The 21,767-nt window shown below is 33.3% G+C and overlaps 2 protein-coding genes across 9 annotated transcripts in view; one reads left to right on the top strand and one right to left on the bottom strand.

Annotated features, from left to right (window-relative positions):
* The window catches only part of LOC126975738 (zinc finger protein 573-like), a 358,061-nt gene that overhangs the window by 11,442 nt on the left and 324,852 nt on the right, over positions 1–21,767 (bottom strand). The gene's annotated exons all lie outside the window — the stretch shown is intronic.
* The window catches only part of LOC126975748 (optomotor-blind protein-like), a 144,800-nt gene continuing 130,372 nt past the window's right edge, over positions 7,340–21,767 (top strand). For 7 of the 8 annotated variants that reach the window (XM_050823774.1, XM_050823773.1, XM_050823770.1 and 4 more), the window contains exon 1: positions 7,340–7,638. In XM_050823774.1, coding sequence (XP_050679731.1) covers positions 7,340–7,638 — 299 coding nt within the window. The remainder of the gene's footprint in view (positions 7,639–21,767) is intronic. The other variant, XM_050823775.1, reaches the window with a different exon arrangement.

The raw sequence follows: 21,767 nt of genomic DNA, 5'->3' as shown, positions 1-21,767 counted from the left end.
CAGACATACTGCCTAAAATTTAGTTATTCGCGCTCCCAAAGACACAACCAGTTTTCCAGTGGGATGCTCCTTTGCAGATGATGCCGGCTAGATTATGATTAACCGGGCAATAATTAGAAATTACTGGGCAAATGAGATGATTAACATCTTATGTCTCAAAATGACGAATGAATTGTAGTGCCGCTCAGACAATGCCTGTAAGTGTCATCAAAATTATTTGGATAGTTTTACCGTGGAAAGGAAACAGACCAATAGACACAATAACATTAACTTTTATAATATCAAGAGTACTATGTATTACCAGAGAAGTAGAAATAGTTTCGAATGGGGCGAACACTTTCCAACTTTTACTGTGAGTAGTAATTACTGGTCTTGTTATGTTTCGTACTTACTTATCGAAGTATAGTTAATTATTAATTTGTGATGCTTTATTGATTTTTAGAGAAATATAAAGTACTGAGCTTGGCGTTATGGGAAGATATTATTTTCCTTATCATCTGCTCTACTATGGTTACGAATTGAGATATATTTCTAGATTTTATTCAAGGGATTGTAAGGATTAACTAAAATTCTACTAAAACAGTTCAGATACTTAATTAGCGCAAAGAAGAATGCTCTAGACTTAACAATAGGTAACTCTAAATATTTCTTGTTTCAAATGAAACTTTAAAAGAAAAGCGTGCCCCTTCTTTTAGCAAAAAAAGGAGCCACATACATAAATTAAGCCATTTGTAATTAAATTATCGAACACGATTTATTGAATATTGATAAAAATCACAAATTTTCATCCGAATCCCATAAGAAGGAGGTTTTTTGTTTCTTTTTTGTCATTTCCGAAGTCGTTTATTGATGGATGAATTTATAACCGTTTTTTTAAAAAGAGTAATCTTAGGCATGGAATTAATATACAACTAAGTACTAAGTATCCTATTAAGTTTGTTGCTTGGAACTAACTTACGTTACCTGTTGTCTTACGGCCGTTTTCAATAATCTATCCTTAGTTTAACTTACTAGAAGTAGACAAATCTATCCATTTACGCTTAATTACTTTTCAATAACCTATCGACACAAAGCATTGGACTATAACTATGGATAGATAAGATCTTGTGATTAAACTGTCACAGAAATGTATCCGTAACTAGAGATACGTGATTTAAAACGGCCGTAAGATAGTTTATACGTCTAGATAGAGTCTCTTGCTGTTAGAAAACCGATAAAAACAGGCCAGGAATATTAGTTTAGTATGCGTGGCAAGCTACGTCTGACACTTTGTGTTAGTGTGCGTGCATTGCTCAAAAAAGAGTTTGGTTTTAAACTCTTTTTTTCGACATTTTCACAGCTGTCATAGTCTATCTAGACGTATAAATCATCTAAGCCAGTTGTATTAAAAAGTTTGTAAATATTTAATATATAAATGCTTAAAGAAACAAAACATTATTAAAGTTTTAAAATGTAGAGACACACTCGGTAAAACTTGAATAAAAAGCGTAAAACTCTGCGAACAAACACGTGTTCTAAAACAGCTTGTAATTAACATTTTGTGCACAAAATTAAATGTTGTAATGCCTTATTTCGTGCTCCCGATTATGAACCTCTGTACGATCGTCATTGGATATGAATCTATACACATTCGGGGCTTCAGCTTGTTGTTACATAAACTTTTATAAAAAAAATGTACTGTGGAAATGAATAATATGGATATTTGCTGTAGGTGATCACTTTAGAAATCTTAACAAGAAAGTAAGTAGAAAGTAAAGTGACATCTCAAGTCAATGTCCTAATATGCAATTATTGGGGTTGAGCAGGTTATCAACTGTAAAGTAGTTCTAAATATGGAGCCACAACCTGAGAGTTGAACAAGACAAATCAATATTTATGATCGATGCGTCAGTCGGAAGGTTGGCTCTGTTCGTTAGAGCGCTCTGACGGCTAGTAGTAAGTAGAAAGACAGTAAGTAGTGATTTAGTATTAATCGGAAAGGCAGACGTGAAATAACTAAGATGTAGCTATAATATTTAACTATGGTAGCTTCTCCACAAACTTAAACTTTACTACCTACCGACCAATACAAATATATAGGTTATTTTTTAATTGTTGTTTCTAAATAAAGATTATGGCGACCAATTTTTAATATGAGATTCTTGATTATTCGTCATTTTACACACCACTACTGCACAAGTCCGTCAATATCCAGAGTGTTGAATGCTTATAGCCCAAACACATGATCGGATTTGGTCAACCAAACCATCGTACGCGGTCCGGACCTTGTTCGATGGTGTATCGCATAGTCAATCGTACAAAATTATTATTATTACCTAAGAGAGGTATCGTCAAATAGGAATTTCTCATCTAAATTGAAAATATACCTTAGTAAAAACTGCTTATATTCATTAGACGAATATTTTCAACTAAAAACTTGACTATATATTATATAATACTGCTAATAATCTTTTGTTAAATTGATATTATTGTTACTAATGATTTAGAAATGTATTTTATAAAATTTGCACGTCATAAATGTGGCAAACATGTACGTACATTTATGTAACATCAATCTAACATGTTTATGCAAATAAAAACTTTGACTTTGAGGCGCCTACCGAACCGATCGTTGGTCAGGCCATGTGGGTCAGGTACGGCTATATACGGATATATATATTTAAGTGCAATGTAATTATATAAATATATAGATTTAGATTATTATATATAGATTTGTGTATTGATCACCCCTTGCTATTTTTCACAAAAAAAATATATGAAAAAATATTGGTAGGTACCTTCTCTAATTTAAAGATATTCATAATAATATTGTACAGATACCTAAACTTAGATGAGATGTTAAAGTACAAACAAACAAACAAACATATTTATTTACAACTAGCTGACCCGACAGACGTTGTTCTGTATAAAAAATTAAGTTTATTTTTTACCTCCTGAGAGAGTTAGAAAGGTATAAATTCTAATTAGTTATTAATTTTAAACTATTCTTTCAATTTAAGTTTTGAACGACGGGGGACACATCAAAGGAAAATCAAAATTGTTGATTTTTTTTTTATATTATTTATTTCATATTTATTCAAACTTTTAAACCTTCTCTGGACTTTCACAAATAATTCAAGACCAAAATTCGCCAAATTGGTCCAGCCGTTCTCGAGTTTTAGCGAGACTAACGAACAGCAATTCATTTTTATATAATCTTATGTATAAAATTCTCGTGTCACAATATTCGTTCCCGTACTCCTCCGAAACGGCTTGACCGATTCTCATGAAATTTTGTGAGCATATTGGGTAGGTCTGAAAATCGACCAACATCTATTTTTCATACCCCTAAATGTTAAGGGTGGTCCACACGAAATTTATTTTTTTTAATTTTTTTGGCTTTTTTTTTAATTTGTTTGATTATGAGTCAGCATTAAAAAATACATACAACTTCAAATTTTCACCCATCTACGATCAACAGTTACTTTTGTATCGCGATTTTAATATCGGCAATACAACGTTTGCTGGGTCAGCTAGAATATATATGTTGACAAGCATTACGAATTCGTTGTAATTGGTTTACAATTATTACTTAAAAAGATTTTAAAATCTCTATGCAATTAGTTAAGGCTCAATATACAATCGTATTTTTAACTATTTTTTTTTTATCTTTCACTTGTCATGCTTACTACTCTTTAATGGGCGATGTATATGCTTTTAAAATACGAACGTAGAAAATTCAAACGAATAATTAAATGGTCTCTATGTGGTTGATACCAGATTTTGGGAACAGAGCGACGGCCCTCAGGCCTATCTAACTTATACATTTCTATTTTGAAGGTAGAGTTTTACGTTCAATCAAATATTTAAAATCCTTTTTAATAGATTTTTTTGAATTGTACAGCGTCATCAGCGGAATTAACACTAAAGAAAACTAAAATCATTTGTATAATTATTGATTTCCGCAAAGCAACGCCTAATTCAATAAATTTTCTATCATTATTATTATCAGCGGGAAGACGTCCACTGCTGGACAAAGGCCTCCCCGAAAGATTTCCACGACGGTCGATCCTGCGGCGTCCTGCCCTCATCCAACGTATTCCGGCGATCTTGACAAGATTGTCGGTCCATCTTGTGGGGGCCTACCAACACTGCGTCTTCTGGTTGCCATTAGAGGACTTTACCCATTGAGGCCCCACCGGCCATTTGTTCGTCAAACTATGTGCCCTGCCCACTGCCATTTGTACAGCGTACTCAATCTTAATCATAAAAAATAAATCTGATAATTAAAGAAAATAATCAATCATACAAATAAAAGTCTTTAATCACCTTTACGTGGCCGCACAAGTAGATGTAAGTGCGTACGCTAGCACCCGGCTACTAGATTACTTACAGGGTGTTCCAAAATGATATTTTGGAAAATTTATATAGTAAGTAGTTATTTTTTATTACTGAGAATATTTTTTTGGTTACGGTTAAATAACCTGTGTGTTTTTTTTTAAATATCGCCATTGAGGCGCCACGCTTTATAAATAATTTCTGCAGGCACCTGGATAATCAAAACATATTTTCTACTAACTCTTCAAATGAATAAGAATATAGAAAATATACAAAATTGAAATCGCGAGGCTTTTCAGATTTGAAATTGAAATGAAATTGATTGAAAAAAGGAAAAAAAAACACATATCCACTTGTAATAAACATTTTCTTCTGTCCGTCTTATTAGAATTTTCCATTTATTTATTGTCATGATGGCAATAAGCTACTACTAATTTATAGCTTATTTAATATCTGTCAAAATTTCAGCTAAGCTAGTTTAGACAGTTAGCTGTGACCCTTCCCTTCATTTTTTTTTTATATTTATTTATTGCAATAACCTAATAACCTGTTTGATATATTATTTTGTATTTTATGACTAGGATAAAGAATTATATAGATGCGCAATATGTAGAACCGTAGAAAAATACAAAAAATATACTATATTGTACGTACTTACCTATACCTGAGATCTTAATTGTCAATTAAATGTTTATCACTACATACCTATGACACTGTTAAGAAGAATCGGCAGGCTATACAACAATAACCCTATATTAGGTTTAAATAACTTTATTCTCATTAAGACCTATTGTCACTTAAATGAGAAATTAAATTTTTTACAAATTAAAGTTGGTACTTAACAACAATGATTTTGGTAGGTACAGACTGCAATTCAATGTAAGGCAAACAGATAAGACATAAAACATTTCATAATTATTGAGTATGTGCCTTTGAAGGCTCGCTTTAAAAGAAGTCAATGTTTTGGCGTTTCTTATTTCTGAGGGCAGGTTGATATATATCTGAAATCAATATAAATAATAAATAAAATAACGCTAAAAATAACTAGTTAATTAACTATACTATTATTGTGAACGCTTGAAATGATGACTTATGAATTATCATTAAAAATAATAATAGTTATGAAATCACGGGGATAGGAGTATAATGAAAAAACAATAACTTTAAATTATTTTTCAGAAGAGTTTAGAATTTTTTTAGCGACATCGCACTTAACTTCTGCAATTTATTATTATTATTAGGAAGGGACTGCTTTCTTATAGAAGAAAAGATTTTCCAACCGAATGCGACGGGCTGACGTTGACATCTATAGATAAACTTACTTAGACTTTCCTCAGACTTTACTTATGTTAAACTTAGCGCGTGATAAAACACGAATTTATCTTTTCATTGGGCTGTTCTAGCTTAAGCTCAACATAATGTCAGCTGTTAAATGACTATAAGAACGAAATTAACCTTTCCTAGCCTTACACTCAGCTAAGTTTTACAAAGTCTGAGTGAAGTCTAAGTACAATAAAAGGCATAAAAGGCATTTATTTTCTCAAAATTGATTCCTTTAGAATTCTTTTTGATGTCATTTCTAATAACTACTAGATACTACTACCGCTTCGGAAACAAATGGCGCTCTGAGAGAGAAGAAGCGGCGCAAGAAACTCTCGCAGCATTCTTTTTTTGCGCTTGTTTCAATAAAAATATACAATATTGTACAATCATTTCTATCGCTATAAAATAATCACAATCTAGTCCCAGGCCGTCCGATCATTTAGATATTCAGCAGTGGAGTATTAGGATTTACGACAGAGCCATCTTTTTTATAAAACATTTAAATTTATTTATAGATAATTCCTGAACAGTGGCTGGGACTTTATTATAGAAGTGTATACATTTACTCTTAAAGCTATTATGTATCTTATGAAGCCTACTATAATTAGTTACAAGCTTTCCCTTATTTCTAGTGTTATAATAATGAAAATCACTATTAAAAGCAAAAAGGATCTATAGATCCCTGAGATTGGAAAATTACATTTACCTACCTATAACTTTTTGTAGAATTGAGATATCGCAAAGAGACATTAGTAAATTGTCTTTAAAACTATTTATAAGTGGAGCTACTCGTTTGAGACTTCTTTACACGCTAAGGATGAACTGAAGCGGCGCCTTTTCTGACGAGATGCAGTAATATGTAAGTATTTTTGTTTTGTTTTGAAGGGCGCCGTAGGAGAAGGTAAAATGAGCGACACTGCATTGTAACGGGCAGGGCGTAGGTATCACTAATAATTATCAACGGCGAACGTTGTTCTCCTTTCACTAGTTTTTCGAAAAAATAATATTATTACTTTCCTAACATCTTACTGAGGTATATCTATTTATCTAAGAATATAGATAGGTAAGTTATAGTGTATGTGTCTATTTATTAATAGAGAACGAATTAATATTATTTTTTACAGGAGGACAATCGGGTGTTTCGGTTACCTAATAGTAATTGATCACCGTTGGACATCACTACAAAGTCGTTGTTAGGATAGAATAGAATATAGAATAGAATACGCTATTTTGAACATTCTTATTTATGTCATAATATAAGCCTGGAAATAACTCACATGATAGTTTACTAAGCAGTAATAATGTATGTAGACAAGAGTTCGGTTAATGCCACTTAAAAATATAAGATTCGCATTACACCGCATTGATTCGGGCGGATGAATGCGGACGGTTGCGATCGTGAGGTGTGTTGGTGGCGGACACCTCGCCGCGACGAAAAAACAAGTGTTGCGGCGCCGCTGAGGGCGGGGCGCCCGGGGGGGCGGCGGCGGGGGGGGGTAGCGAGGCGGGCCGCCATTGGCCGCGGGAGGGTGTCGCGCGCGGCGCCGGCGGCCAGTCGAGTGACGCCTGCCGCGCGAGCGTGGCGCCCCGAGAGACCCGCCGAGCCAGCGAGCCGAGCAACCGAGCCGCTCGCCATGCGCTCCGCATGAGCGTGGCCCCGGCCGTGGATCGCGCGCCGTGGCCCCCGGGCGGCGCCGGCATGCGCTTCGAGGGCGCGGAGCGGCGCGACGGGGCCTTCCACCCGCTGCTGCCGCGGCCCGACTACTCCGTGTCGGCGCTGCTGGCGGGCCTGCCGCCGCCGCCCTACCTGCCGGCCGCGCTGGCTGCAGCGCTGGCCGCGCCCTGTCCGCTGCTCAAGCCGCCGCCGCCGCCCTACGCGCCGCTGCCGCCCGACGACGACGGCGTCGTCGACGACCCCAAGGTCACGCTCGAGGGCAAGGACCTGTGGGAGAAGTTCCACAAGCTGGGCACCGAAATGGTGATCACCAAGAGTGGCAGGTCAGTAGTGCCGCGACCGTGCCGTGAATGCTGATAATGTACCGTGATGTGTTGTGTGTGACGCCGGACCCGCGGCCGCGATTGTTTACAAACCACCGCTCTTACTCGCCGTCCGACCGAGATATGACCGGACTAGTGTTATGTCTGTCAGTTCGGCCCCAGACGATCGTGCTCCACTAAGTTATTCATTATCTTGACAACCTGATAGACCGGTCTGCCGCGTAAACGATTTAAATTAAAGTTTTTACTCTATACCGAGCCTCGGCGGCGATAAATAGTTGCGAAAACTTTAGATCACTTCAAATATTAACTACGGCGATCTAACTAGCATAGCCAAATGTTTTCATGCTCTTAAACATAAACCACGTTCTTTTCTTGGTATTTCTTATCATAATTAAAAAGTTTTAATAGTTTTGATACAAAAATACCCAAGTGTTATAAGCTACAAGTTGGTGAACGCTATTGGCTATAGGCGCATTTTTTCGCAAACTTAATGCGCCGACGGATCACTATAACAACCCTTGTTCTACGTTTGTTAACTAAAAACTAAATTTTTTATAAAGTTTTAAAACTAACAACAATAATTTAACTACTGCTTAGACATTTTTAAATAATAACAAACTTTTATATGTTAAAATGAATGTATATTAAATCCGGAATACCATTTAAATGAAATTAATAATTTATGTATCTACCCCTATCAAAATAAAAACCGTTCTTAAAAAAGCCTTCAACAAACACTTATGAATTAGTCCTCAAAAAAAGCAGAAAGTAATTCAACGATTAATTTTGATAAAATATATAAAATGTTTCCATAAATTAATAACCAAAAAGTGCAAACTGAACGTAAAGTAGAATTTTAACAAGAAACGTTTTTTTATCACCGTTAAGATAAGAATTAGAAGACATAAAAGAAAGAAGAAGAAAAAGTTACATTCATATTCAGACACTTACCTAATAGCAAATAAAAAGTGTTATAAAAAAGCGTTAAAAACTAGTATTTCGAAAATTTTCATGGTTTATTTCTTGACTTACCTTGGGATATTCATAAGTTTGAAGGTTTTATAATTTTTCAATAATTTAAACGTTCATAATGTGAAAAAACTGTGACTGTTCTTTAGAATGCTTTACTACGAATTGTCAAATTAGTGAATTTAACTTAACAAAACGACTCAAACAGATCGGTCAGATTTTTCCAGTAAGACTCACTAACAAGTCAACAGTAGAGATTTAAAATCCCTACTGCTTAAAGAACAAAGGAAGTTTAAAAAAAAATCTTTATTTTTATTTATTAAGGCTTTATCTTTGGCTTAAATATTTTTTTAATTAATAATGATATTGTAACTCGTAGTAAATATTAATGATATGGTAGAGCAATCAAATTCAAATTGGTAGTATTTCTCTATGTTGGGATACTTGTATTACAACATATTTGGAAGCCAAAGTTTACCTTCCGGTCGGAATTGATGAGAACGAGCGCAAGAAACTTAGCGAGCTCTTTCAAGCCTTAATTTCTATCAATTTCCAATTTTTCTAAAAAAATACTTAAAATTAACTTAGATATTAAATTAACTATAATAAATAAATTAAGTAGTATTTGCCTATGTGGCTAAAGCCTTCCCCTAAACTTTCCAATACGCTCTATTTCTGGCTCTTCTCATCTCTCTCTTTGAGTAAAAATATCACTCCAACTCCTCTTTTGTCTTCCTCTTTGTCTACACCAAGAGGGAAATAAATAATATGCATTACATTAATTATGTCTTTAATTAATACTTATTCTTAGAAATTAAGAATTATGTATCTTTATATTTTTTGTAGAGACAGTTGACGATAAAATATAAAATAGCGGTCATAAGATATTTATTTCCTTAAAATTAGTTCCTATAATTTAAGTTTCTATATCGGTAAAAACTGTATTTAATTACAAGTATTTATTTGTATAGGTTTACCGACAGATAGTTCACAAAAACTTGCTTAGAACCAAACTACAAGTACCTTGCTGTAGAACCACATTATTTCAGAGAAACTGTTTTTGTATGTGCATAAAAATCTATAATCACATCCCAAAAATAATAAGAGAGGTATCGTCAAATAGGAATTTCTCATCTAAATTGAAAATATACCTTAGTAAAAACTGCTTATATTCATTAGACGAATATTTACTATATAATACTGCTAATAATCTTTTGTTAAATTGATATTATTGTAAGTAATGATTTAGAAATGAATTTTATAAAATTTGCACGTCATAAATGTGGCAAACATGTACGTACATTTATGTAACATCAATCTAACATGTTTATGCAAATAAAAACTTTGACTTTGACTTTAATAAATACTATATACAATTTAAAAACTATAGTGAACATCAACTTATAGGTAAACACAGCATAAATCCTTACTTGTAAATAAACCTTAAATAGTACTAGTAAAAGAAATATTTGCAAATATATATTAAAACTAGCTGACCCGACAGACATTGTTCTGTAAGTACATAATAAATTAAAAAACTTGTTTGTTAAAATATTCTCACTGTTGTTATAATGAAATTGTTTCACAGCAGAACTGTCAAACCGTGCGTCAATAAATTCCCTCATTGAAATTATGTCCGTACAAAACAAATATTGGAAATAAAAACTATCCTATCTCTCAAGTTGGACTAAACTCCACTCCATGAAGTGATCCCCATTAAAATCCGTTCATTAGTTTGGGACTTCACTGGAATTTTACTGGAAGTTCACTTAAATATAAGTATTTTAACACTACTGTAGTAGTAGTTTTTGCGTGATGCTTGGTACAGACGTACAGTTATAAAAATTCAAAAAAATATATGCATCTGTTTTTATTACAAAAGATTAATTATTACAGATAATGCCAGATTTCTAGTGTGAAAGGTACCCATATTATAAAGTTAACATAAACCTTTTCTTTATATTATACATATATATATATAACAAGGTTTTTAAACAATTCTTTGGACATTTGTAACATAATAATACTTCATTGCGAGTAATAATATCTAAGTATTATGTAGGCACTATATTATAGTAAGAGATATTTATGAGATCTTAATAATACGGGTGATTTTCAAATCAAATTAACATGTAATTCTTATTTTCGAAATAATAAAAGCTTTATTTTTTTTAATGAAAATAAGGGATGAGACGAGCAGGGCGTGCAGCTGTTGGTAATCGATACGCCCTGCCCATTACAATGCAGTGCCGCTCAGGATTACTGAAAAACCCAAAATTCGGAGCGGTACTACAACTGCGCTCGTCACCTTGAGACATAAGTTGTCAAGTCTCATTTGCCCAGTAATTTCACTAGCTACGGTACCCTTCAGACCGAAACACAGTAATGCTTGCACATTACTGCTTCACGGCAGAAATAGACGCCGTTTAGTATCCATAATCTAGCCGGCATCCGGTGCAAAGGAGCCACTGGTAAAAGATACCTACACTTTTTGTGTGGGTTCTATCAAATGTATTGCTTTTAAGAGGGTATTTGAGGACATTAAATGAACATTTTTACATTTTATAAAACTTCAAACGAAAATTTAGTTCTATGAAGGATTCAAGACTGGATCATATTTTCTAAACACTGATTTAGAGATTTACTGAGGATTTTTAAATATACAGCTTTTTTCATTCATTTTTGAAAAAAATTTTCTTTGTTATTCTTTTTTAATATCTTATGTGAGCTAGCTCCATCCTGGATAATTATTAAGGAATAAAATTTAATGTCAAATATAAAGCTAAAACCATCTCTTTATACAAAGGTATATTTTTTATTTCAAATTAAAAGCCAATGGCTGGTCCATGCGTCATGCTTGTGACCAGTTGCTACTTGTAGTGGCCGGATGATCCTAACAACGGAAACTTCATGGTATTTAAATTAAAGTTATACAATTATATCTATAATAACTATATTTACTATACTACGACCACATAAAATTAAAACTATCATTACGGGGAAGCGTACCAAGAATACTGGCAGGATTTCCGCGTTGGATAGCAAGGCTGATCCGTTGACCGAAATAGCTGCCAGCGCTTGGGTTTTCAGTAGCCTTATTGAGGCGCGAAGATAGTATAATTAATAATTGTAGTTAATCTATAATTGTTTATAAAATGCTTGCGTAATACCTTATTTTATTAAAAGTGTGTATGGATTGATGCATCTACTCTAGATATTCAGTAATTCTTATGTTTTTTGCCACTTCTTCTAAATACATTTCCACCTTTACCGAAGTGGTGGTAAACGGTAGAAAGTATAACATTTGAGATATATTTGACCTAAATGAATTTATTTGAATTGGAGGCTTCTAAACAAAATTTTGACTATACCCACGTGAAAGACTATAATTACGAAATGTAAAGGAGAAAATACTCCTACCTTTTAGGAAGGTTACGTTATAAATAATTATAAACATATATTTAAATTAAGTTACTATCGGATAAAAATTTATTATAATACTTAAGTTGTACATTGGTAGTTGATTCTAATACAATAATTAATCCAAAAAAATTCATATAGAATTAACGAAAAATAAGTTTAGACTAAAATAATTGTTTTCTCTGTGTAGCGTTTGTTCAGGTACACACGAAAATAACGAGGACAAGAGATTTTTATGCAATAAATTGGTCTATTAAAGTTAGACTTTTATCAACACATCGGTGAAAATTGCATTTGAATCCATGCAGTAGTGTTTTCCTGATGTATAATACATACAAACAGATGTAAAATCTAAAAAAAAAATCTTGTGGCTCTAATATACCACTAGCAATATAGCCTAGTGTTAGTAACACACGGAGCCAAGAAGTTCGCATCCCGGTGGGTGCAAACCTTTTTAATATTAATCCCTACTTTTATTATAAATGTGAATGTAAATTTGTTTGTTACGCTTTTACGTCGGAGCTGACCGATTTTGATGAGTTTTGGTACAGCAATAGACTATAACTTGGTAAAGGATATAGGTTACATTTAGTCCCGGAAAAACCCATGGTTCCCATGGGATTTTGTCAAAAACTGAAATTCACGTCGATGAGCGATAACTATACCAATACTAAGTTTAGTTTGCCATAGGAATCTTGCTCGAAATAACATTCATATAATATGTTGGGAAGTACAGAGGCTGTCTGGCCGAGGACGAAACGGTCGCTCACGTTATCCTGGAATGTGCGGGGGTGGCCAACTAACGGGCAAAAACCTTAACCAGTATGAGGTCACTCCAGGAAGTCTGCGAACACCCCAGGAATGTTCTGAACTTCTGGAAGGAGCTGGGCTGGTTGGAGTAACTGGCCATTACTGTACGCAAAATGGCTAGTGGTTTAATTGCGGAAACAGGAGCCCCTTTACCATATGTTGGGAACGTGAGCGAAAACGGGAACCGGCACTGGAATGACATGAGATAATCTTCAATTCCAAACGTGCTTATTATTTTTAAAAACCCTTTATCTACGCCGACGAAGTCACGGGCATCAGCTAGTAAAAATATCTCCATATTTGTTACTTATCGATACTAACACCCTTATTCATAATGGCCCGCTAACTTTATACAGCCGCTTAAGAGTGTATTTTCTCATTCTGACTTATGTCAATAGAAGAAGACAGAGTGAGAATTAGCAATGCTTTAAGTTAGCAGACTATTATGAATAAGGGGGTTAGTATTTACGTATGTATTTGATTTGAACACGATTTGAGACGTTTGAAATTATGTTTAAATTACTCGTCATTTCAAGTGCTACATTTATTTTATTTAGAAACCTTATGGGTTACAATTATTTAAGCATTAAACATTTTTATTGTGAAAACACCATTAAACAGTTTTCGCATATTGAATCTATGAAAAAAGTTACACTTTTTGGCATTTTTCGGTATCAAATCAGTTTTTAGTAATTTTTGTTATGAATATTTACCAGTGGGAGGCTCCTTTGCACAGGATGCCGGCTAGATTATGGGTACCACAACGGTGCCTATTTCTGCCGTGAAGCAGTAATGTGTAAGCATTACTGTGTTTCTGTCTGAAGGGCGCCGTAGCTAGTGAAATTACTGGGCAAATGAGACTTAATATCTTGTTATAAAGTAGCAGTTGTAATGCCGCTCAGAATTTTTGGGGGTTTCAAGAATCCTGAGCGGCACTGCATTGTAATGGGCAGGGCGTATCAATTACCATCAGCTGAACGTTCTGCTCGTCTTGTCCCTTATTTTCATAAAAAAAAAAAGTATGATGAAGTTATAACTTGTGGAATTAGGTGCTCTTAAGTAGAATGAGTTAATATATAACTTGTCACAGTATATATATGTATATGTTAACATATGGTTATCAATAATCTTTTGCTTCCTTTGTTTATTAGCTCGTAACTGTCATGAGTGATGGAATTTCACCAGTGCAGATTTTGTTAACGGGGCAACCTTCTATCTAGTTCCTGCCTTTACGGATTTTACCAGAAACAAACAATTAAAACAATAGTATTCTATTGTAAACAAAATCTCTTTATTTTCACATTGACAAACACAAAATTGGTACAGATCGCAAGAGACAATATTGTTTGGTAATTAATGAAATTTTCTTTAAAAAACTAATAAAATTTATACTTTTTATAGACCTCTACAATTTTGGATTGTAACTGAGTATTTTTTAGTTAAATTTGAATTAAAATTAGACTAAATTAAAAACATACCTGGATTGTTATCATGGTTTCATCGAGTAGGTACACTGGATGGATGAATATACTTTGACTATACATTTGTAGAGTGATTATGAATACAAAAGGACGTATACGATAATAATTGAGCTAACTCCTACCTTTAAAGGCCGCCAAGGTATCTTTTGTCCCCTGGTTTTACGAATGTACATGGGCGGTTGCCTCACCATTTTCCATAATAGCCTGAACACATGGTCGGATTTGGTACGGCCGGACCATCGGACGGTCCCGTGGCCATGAGTGATCGCCTTGCACTAATTGGTCTACCGTCATACAGTCTAAACTAGGGGTGCTCAAGCTTAAACTGCTGGCGATCTACCTCAAAATTGTTAGACTACGATCGATCGGCTCTGAGAGATTTCAAGTATGTGTGATGAAGGATTGTCGTCTAGGTAGAGTGTCACGATGACATAGATATTAGTTTTGCGCAAAATATGTATTTTTTTAGTCAAGGTAAGTGTAGGTTTGCTCTTAAATGTCAATGAAAAACCTCATAATTATTGTTCTTACAAAACAAACGCGTTCTAAAGTTCTAAGCTTAACTAAAGAGCTGCTTTGGATGTTGAATCTGCATGACATTGCATGTCCTGAGCATACTTTTCATAAGACGGTACGTAATTACCGAGTTTAGCTTATCATACCGAATTTATTTCTCGAGATCGACTCAAAAAGCATTCACGATCGACCGTTTGAGCACCCCTGGTCTAAACGGTAACAATAATAATCAGCTATGATGGAGAATGCGACATACAATGGAATATAGTTCTGTGCCGGACCGCGTCCGATAGTTCAGCCGGACCAAATCCGACCATGTGTTTAAGCTATTACGCAAGTCTCTTGCCCGCTTGCCTCTTCTTATATAAAGAAAAAGATACAGTATATAATTGGGCTTATGTTAATGTAATGAACCTCTGTTGAGAACTAAGGTACCACTGTTCGTCTGTCTATGCGTTCATTTGTCTGCAAGCGAGCTGCATCTAATTAATAGATATCCTAGTTGACACATTATTATGACCGAGTTAAAATTAAAGTGTTTCAAAATATATGGTTTTATATCTTGAAAATATGGAACTCTTGTAACTCTGAACTGAACTGTGACCGATTTTATTACTGAATTACATGTTTACTGGCTTCTGAAAACTTCCAACGCGAAGATTTATTTCTTCTTTAGGTATATATGAGTAGTAGATTATACGCCTAGGGAATAAAAGACCGACTTAAATACAAATAGGTAGGTATATGAATACATTATTAGACAAACAATGAAAATAATTTATGGAACCAAATGGGAAACATCCCGCATCAAACTAAAGAAGTATCATGTAAATCGGATCGCAAATCTCAGAGTAATCGGTGTACATACATAAATAAAAAATATAAAAAAAAAACATTACTGGGTTTAAGAAAGACTGCGATTTGAATTGATTCTATTCAAGAAGAAATTATGGGTTAACTATGGTTAAGGGTTCCTTTATATTATACTAGCTGACCCGGCAAACGTTGTTTTGCCATATAAAGTACAATTCACGCGATAGTTTTATAAATAATAAATAGCCTATGTGTTAGCTATATTATTGTAGAGTTTCATCAAAATCCGATCAGTAGTTTTTGCGTTAAAGAAGTTCAAACATACATCCAGACATAGAAACTTTCAGATTTATAATATTAATAGGATAGTATCCAATTTTACAATTCTTCTTCGTCGGATTACTCTTGACAGAGCAGTCTTGGTCACGTCGAACGACGAACGATTCTACGCCAGTTATCCCTGGCTGTTGCTTCTCTGGCACATGTGTTGAGGGGAGTATTGGTTAGGGCTTTGATCTGGTCTGTCCAGCGCATAGAGGATCGTCCTCTTGACCTACTGCCGTTGACCCTTCCCTGAACAACAAGCCTCTCTATGGCATGCTCAATTTTACAATAGGATACCAGATATTACCTATAGGAGGACTCACTGAGCACAAATTTAAGAGATATTTTAAAGTTTCTTTGACAAAGAAAAGAAATTATAGAAGATAATAATGAATGGTTAAAAAGTTGTACCAAGTTATGTTGCACTCTGTTCTGTTATTGTCACTCCCTATGGTAATTCAATACATATGTAATATATAAAATTCTCGTGTCACGGTGTGCGGGACCGAACTCCTCCGAAACGGCTTGACCGATTCTCATGAAATTTTGAGTGCATATTGGGTAGGTCTGAGAATCGGATTTTTTTTTTTAACATTTGTTTGACATTTTTTTTTAATTTGTTTGATTATTAGTCAGCATTAAAAAATACATACAACTTCAAATTTTCACCCGTAACTTTTGTATCGCAATTTTAATATCGGCAATACAACGTTTGCTGGGTCAGCTAGTATTTATTTATATTTCTAACGTCATGGCCATCATATTGGACCTTGCGCCAGTGAAGGATCATAATGATGAATTTTAACTTCTGAGCGAAGCGACGGATTTATGTAGAGTCTTGAGGAAAGCGAGGGATTGAAGTTGCCCAAGACTAAGAGACACTTTATTAGCGAGGTTAACACAATATTTTTCAAACTTTCAAGGAGCGAACAAAAAGAAAGGGCTATATAAAAAATGATTTTTTAAGTTATTTTACTATTTGCGCTTACTTAAAATTAAATTCGAATCTGTAGTGTGTGTAACACCTGTTTACATCTATACACACACTCATCACTCCAACTAGTATAAAAGATCTTCATAGCATAATAAAGGAGCTTATTACCGCAGTCAGACTATAATCACTTTAAAACCCGAACCTCCAACATAGCATGGCAACCCTGCCAGTTCTGCCTGTGCCGGCGCTGCGCAGAAGGTATTGTAGTACGAAATATTATATCAAACCAAAATTAATAATAAAATTAAGAAGAGTTGAAAATATAAAAAATTATATAAAAATCATTTCGATACCCGAATCTCCAACATCACAAATCTTTGTTTTTTTCTTTATCAGCGTAACGTGAATTCAAAAGTTTTAATAAATACATACGCAGTTCGATATACAATATTAGTTCGACAAAAAAAAAAACAATATCTCTTTACAAAGTAGGAGGAACTTATCAAAATTCGTATTAACGAATTTCAACTTATCAAATTCAAATAGTTTTTTAAATTTAAGTTCTTATTCTACATTATGCGCAAATAGATACCTACACCTAAAATTATATTTATAGGTTTAAATAACCAAAATTTTTGAGATCTGAAAACGGTTAGCTCAGTGGCTTAGAGCACCGCCACGGAACGCTAGAGGCCGTGGGTTCGAATCCCGCATCGTTCATAAAATTTTGTTTTTCAAATTTTATTTGTATATTAATCCTAGAAGTGAGGGTTATCACTTTAAAAACATAACAAATTGTTTATAATATATATAATTTTTATTTTGTATTTACATAGACATCCTACTCCATGTGATTTACTGTATCTATGGTGTAATCTCTATATGAGATCTCATTTGATTTATTATTATAGTACTTAAGAATAAAATATCTGTAATGTTTATTGAATAACTTCTTAATTTATTTAAACGCTTCTTTTGTGGTTACTAGCCTTTTTTTTTTAATGGTAATAAGGGACGAGACGAGCAGGACGTTCAGCTGATGGTAATTGGTACGCCCTGCCCATTACAATGCAGTGCCGCTCAGGATTCTTGAAAAACTCAAAAATTCTGAGCGGCACCACAATTGCGCTCGTCACCTTGAGACTAAGATGTTAAGTATCATTTGCCCAGTAATTTCACTAGCTACGGCGCCCTTCAGACCGAAACACAGTAATGCTTACACATTACTGTTTCACGGCAGAAATAGGCGCCGTTCTGGTACCCATAATCTAGCCGGCATCCGGTGCAAAGGAGCCTCCCACTGGTAAAATACGTAGATATTTATCTAATCATTGGTTAAATGCAAGATATAATGATTATTTTAATCACTATGTGTCATTAATCATTGTGAGTCAATCTATTTTTATTTTTATTTTATTTCACATAATACATTTTACAATTTCAAAGTATAGTAGATATTAAATTAATTTTAGTGAGAACCCACACCGTTATCCACAGGTTAATTTTATAGTTCTAGTAACTATAAAATTAACCTGTGGATTTAAATGATGAATAACAAAGTTTAACATTAATTAAAGAAATATGTACATACAAAATGAGTAAATCAATCTGCTAGAAATTACATAAATAAACTGTACCAAATTTATGTTCGTATTGGAATAATATAAAGATTATTAAAATATATTATCTATTGAAGTCTAGGTAATGGTGATTTTATTAAATTATACAAAAAATACTACTTTATGTATGGAGGTAGGTATACCCAATTAAAATATTTTCAAATTAAAATGATGAAATCCTTTTTTATCCCGCCTTTTAATTAAACATTGTAACTACAAAACAATCCCTTAATTACTATAAAATAAAACTACTACGCAATAAAATCAAAATTTAAATGCATCTAGTAGTTTCTATAAAATCTTAAATCCTATTTCATTCAAAACAGAAAAAACCATTTGAAACAAGTCAACATTGCGATAAATTTTTTTCTTCTCGACGTAAACAATTACTAAACAAAAGAAAATGAGTAATTTCAAGCCTTAATTAAGGCACTGAAACAATTGTTTTGCTATCTTAACGTGGGAAACGGAATCGAGGGGCGGTTACCGCCAAAATTTCAAGGGTGTCACTTGAAACATCAAAGCGCGGGAAATTTTCAAAAAAAGAATGCGAAGTAAACTCTGTGTGATTGTATTTTTCGAGTATTTTAAGCCAGTTCGAAACGATTCTCTTTTTGTCAATTTCCCTCGGCAAGGGAAGGCTTTTGCTTTATATATGATTTTTTACTTACTGTAAAAGTTTTGTTTCAATTTCTTGAAGTGGTGCCATCAAATACTCTCAAAGAGTATCAAGTTTCTGCGACAGATCATTTCTGTTAATAACACCGATTCCATTTTGTATATTATAAGATAACAGAAATGTTATATATTTATTCGAACAAAACAAATCTTATAACTATATTCACAATATTATGACTACATAAAATTAAAACTATCATTACTTGGAAGCGTACCTAGGATACTATACAGCTAGGCTGATCTGATGACTGAGATAGCTGTCAAGCTACAGAAATGTTGTATTTTTTATGAAACTTGAATTATGTCGTGAATACATCTATTAGTATGGTAACCCCAAAATATTTTTATTTCTAGTAAAAGTATCAACAAACTCACAAAAGTTTAACTCCATATAATAAAATCATTTATAAGCAAAATTTATCTTCGAACGGGCAATGGCCGTGTTCATTCAGCCAATGTCATGACAACTTAATTTAGTGTTAAGACTAATTGCATTCTCTATGGTTATAAATGTTTAAACATTGTTGCAACACAGCCACGTTGATTGACATGGCAATAATTTCACACAATAATAAATTTTATGACGTATTTAATTAATGTATAAAGTAACTGCCTACAAAATAACACGTATTATATATTGAGAAATAAAGACGTATAAATATTTATCAACGAATTAATATAAGTACATGTTGAAGTAAATGTTTCTTGATTATGTTTTAACAACGTTGCTTAAGCACTTTTAAAAATGTTTGAATCAAGAATTAACTACATTTTTGATTCACAAATAAACTTTGAAAAACGATGCGGGATTGCTCTTTAACGGTTAGCTCAGTTGATTAGAGCACCGGCACAGAACGCCGGTGGTCGTGGGTTCGAGTCCCGCATCGTTCATAAAATTTTGTTGTTTTTCAAATTTTATTTGTGTAGTAATCCTAGTAGTGAGGGTTAGCACTTTAAAAACATAACAAATTGTTTACATTTCTGATTGTTTGTTGTATGCTAATTTGATTGTAAATTATTTGAGGTATACGTATTTTTTTTTCAAACAGTAAATCCTTTATTGAAACAGCTATTTAGAACTTTATTTTACAAAACTGGCAACAATTTTAGTAATGTTACCAACATTGTAAATTGGTTTATTTATCGACGGTAATTATTTACCAACACACTTTATTCGCATTCGCTTCTATGCCATCTTATGTATCATGAAAATTCAATTTAAAAGCGAATCCCTAAGTGAAGATTATATACAATATGTAATTATATATATATATATTCATTTGTTAAACATTAGAAGCTATTATATATTTAATTATTTATGAGGGCGACTAACAAATTACATTCTTTACATTATTTTAAATACTTAATTATATTAGAGCAAATTCCAGTTCAGTTACCATAATAATAGCGTACATAGGTCATTTAAAGGAAATTTAAGATAAGTTGAAATAATTTTAGAATTGAAAAACTGTACTAGAAGATAATAAAGCGGTAAAAAATATATGAAAATTATATTGAGTTAGTTAATGTTTTTTTATATTGAGCAAACGGTAAGTTTAAATCAAGCTCATGAATTAGTCAGTGGGTTGTATGAGGTCTAGAATTAGTTGGGTTTTTCGATAATAATAGACTAGAATATAAATTTTACAAACAGGCCTGTTTCAGTCGTGAGGCAGTCAGTGCAAGTATTTTTGTGTTTCTGTTTGAAGGGCGCCGAAGTTAGTAAAATTACTGACTAATGAGACTTCATATTCTACGTGAAGTGACGAACGCAATTGCGATGCTGCTTAGAATTTCGAGTTCAATCAAAAATTCTAATCGACAGTTCATTGATATGTGCAGGACCCATTACTTACCAGCAATGTGGACCTCTTGTTCTTCGCGTAACATTTTCTTATAAACAAAATTCTACGTAAGAACCCATACATAATAATTATCTCTGTTCTATTAAACCTTATTTAATCAAATAGTTATTTTAAATGAGCCATCAACCGAAAAGCAATGAGCCATTAACGAATGGCTCATTTAAAAAAAAAAACTAGAAATTTTGCCGCGTTTAAAAAAAGAACATAAATTTTAAATATGGAGTTTGTTATTTAAATACAAAGGTTTAGTCTTTTATTTTAAATTCAAAATCTAATGTGTCAAAATACTGTTTAATGAAGTTAGGTTCTTGGCACACACTTCAAATTTTTCTTTAAACCCAAAAGAAGCAACAGGACTATAACAATATACATAGAAATACGAGGTCTTTAAACTGCTATACACATAAAGCACAATAGGTCACACCGAAGGCGTCACACATGTCATATAATGCTATTAATTAAATGATAATATAATTAAACATACAATGTCTCGAGGCTAAACGCGTACATAATAGCTTTTAAAGTTTCTCCTAGAAACTATTCTATATATATATTTTATACTATTGTAGAGCATATCTACATATTTATTTATTCATTTATCACACACATACCAACTATTACCTAATGCGACAGTTACAAACAAACACAGCAAACAACAATCGAATCAAACTAAAACTAATCATACAATCAAACATTA

The sequence above is a fragment of the Leptidea sinapis genome, chromosome 37, assembly GCF_905404315.1.
Source record: "Leptidea sinapis chromosome 37, ilLepSina1.1, whole genome shotgun sequence".
NCBI lineage: Eukaryota > Metazoa > Arthropoda > Insecta > Lepidoptera > Pieridae > Leptidea > Leptidea sinapis.
The sequence above is the reverse complement of the archived record's forward strand: the minus strand, read 5'-3'. Positions and strand labels throughout refer to the sequence as shown.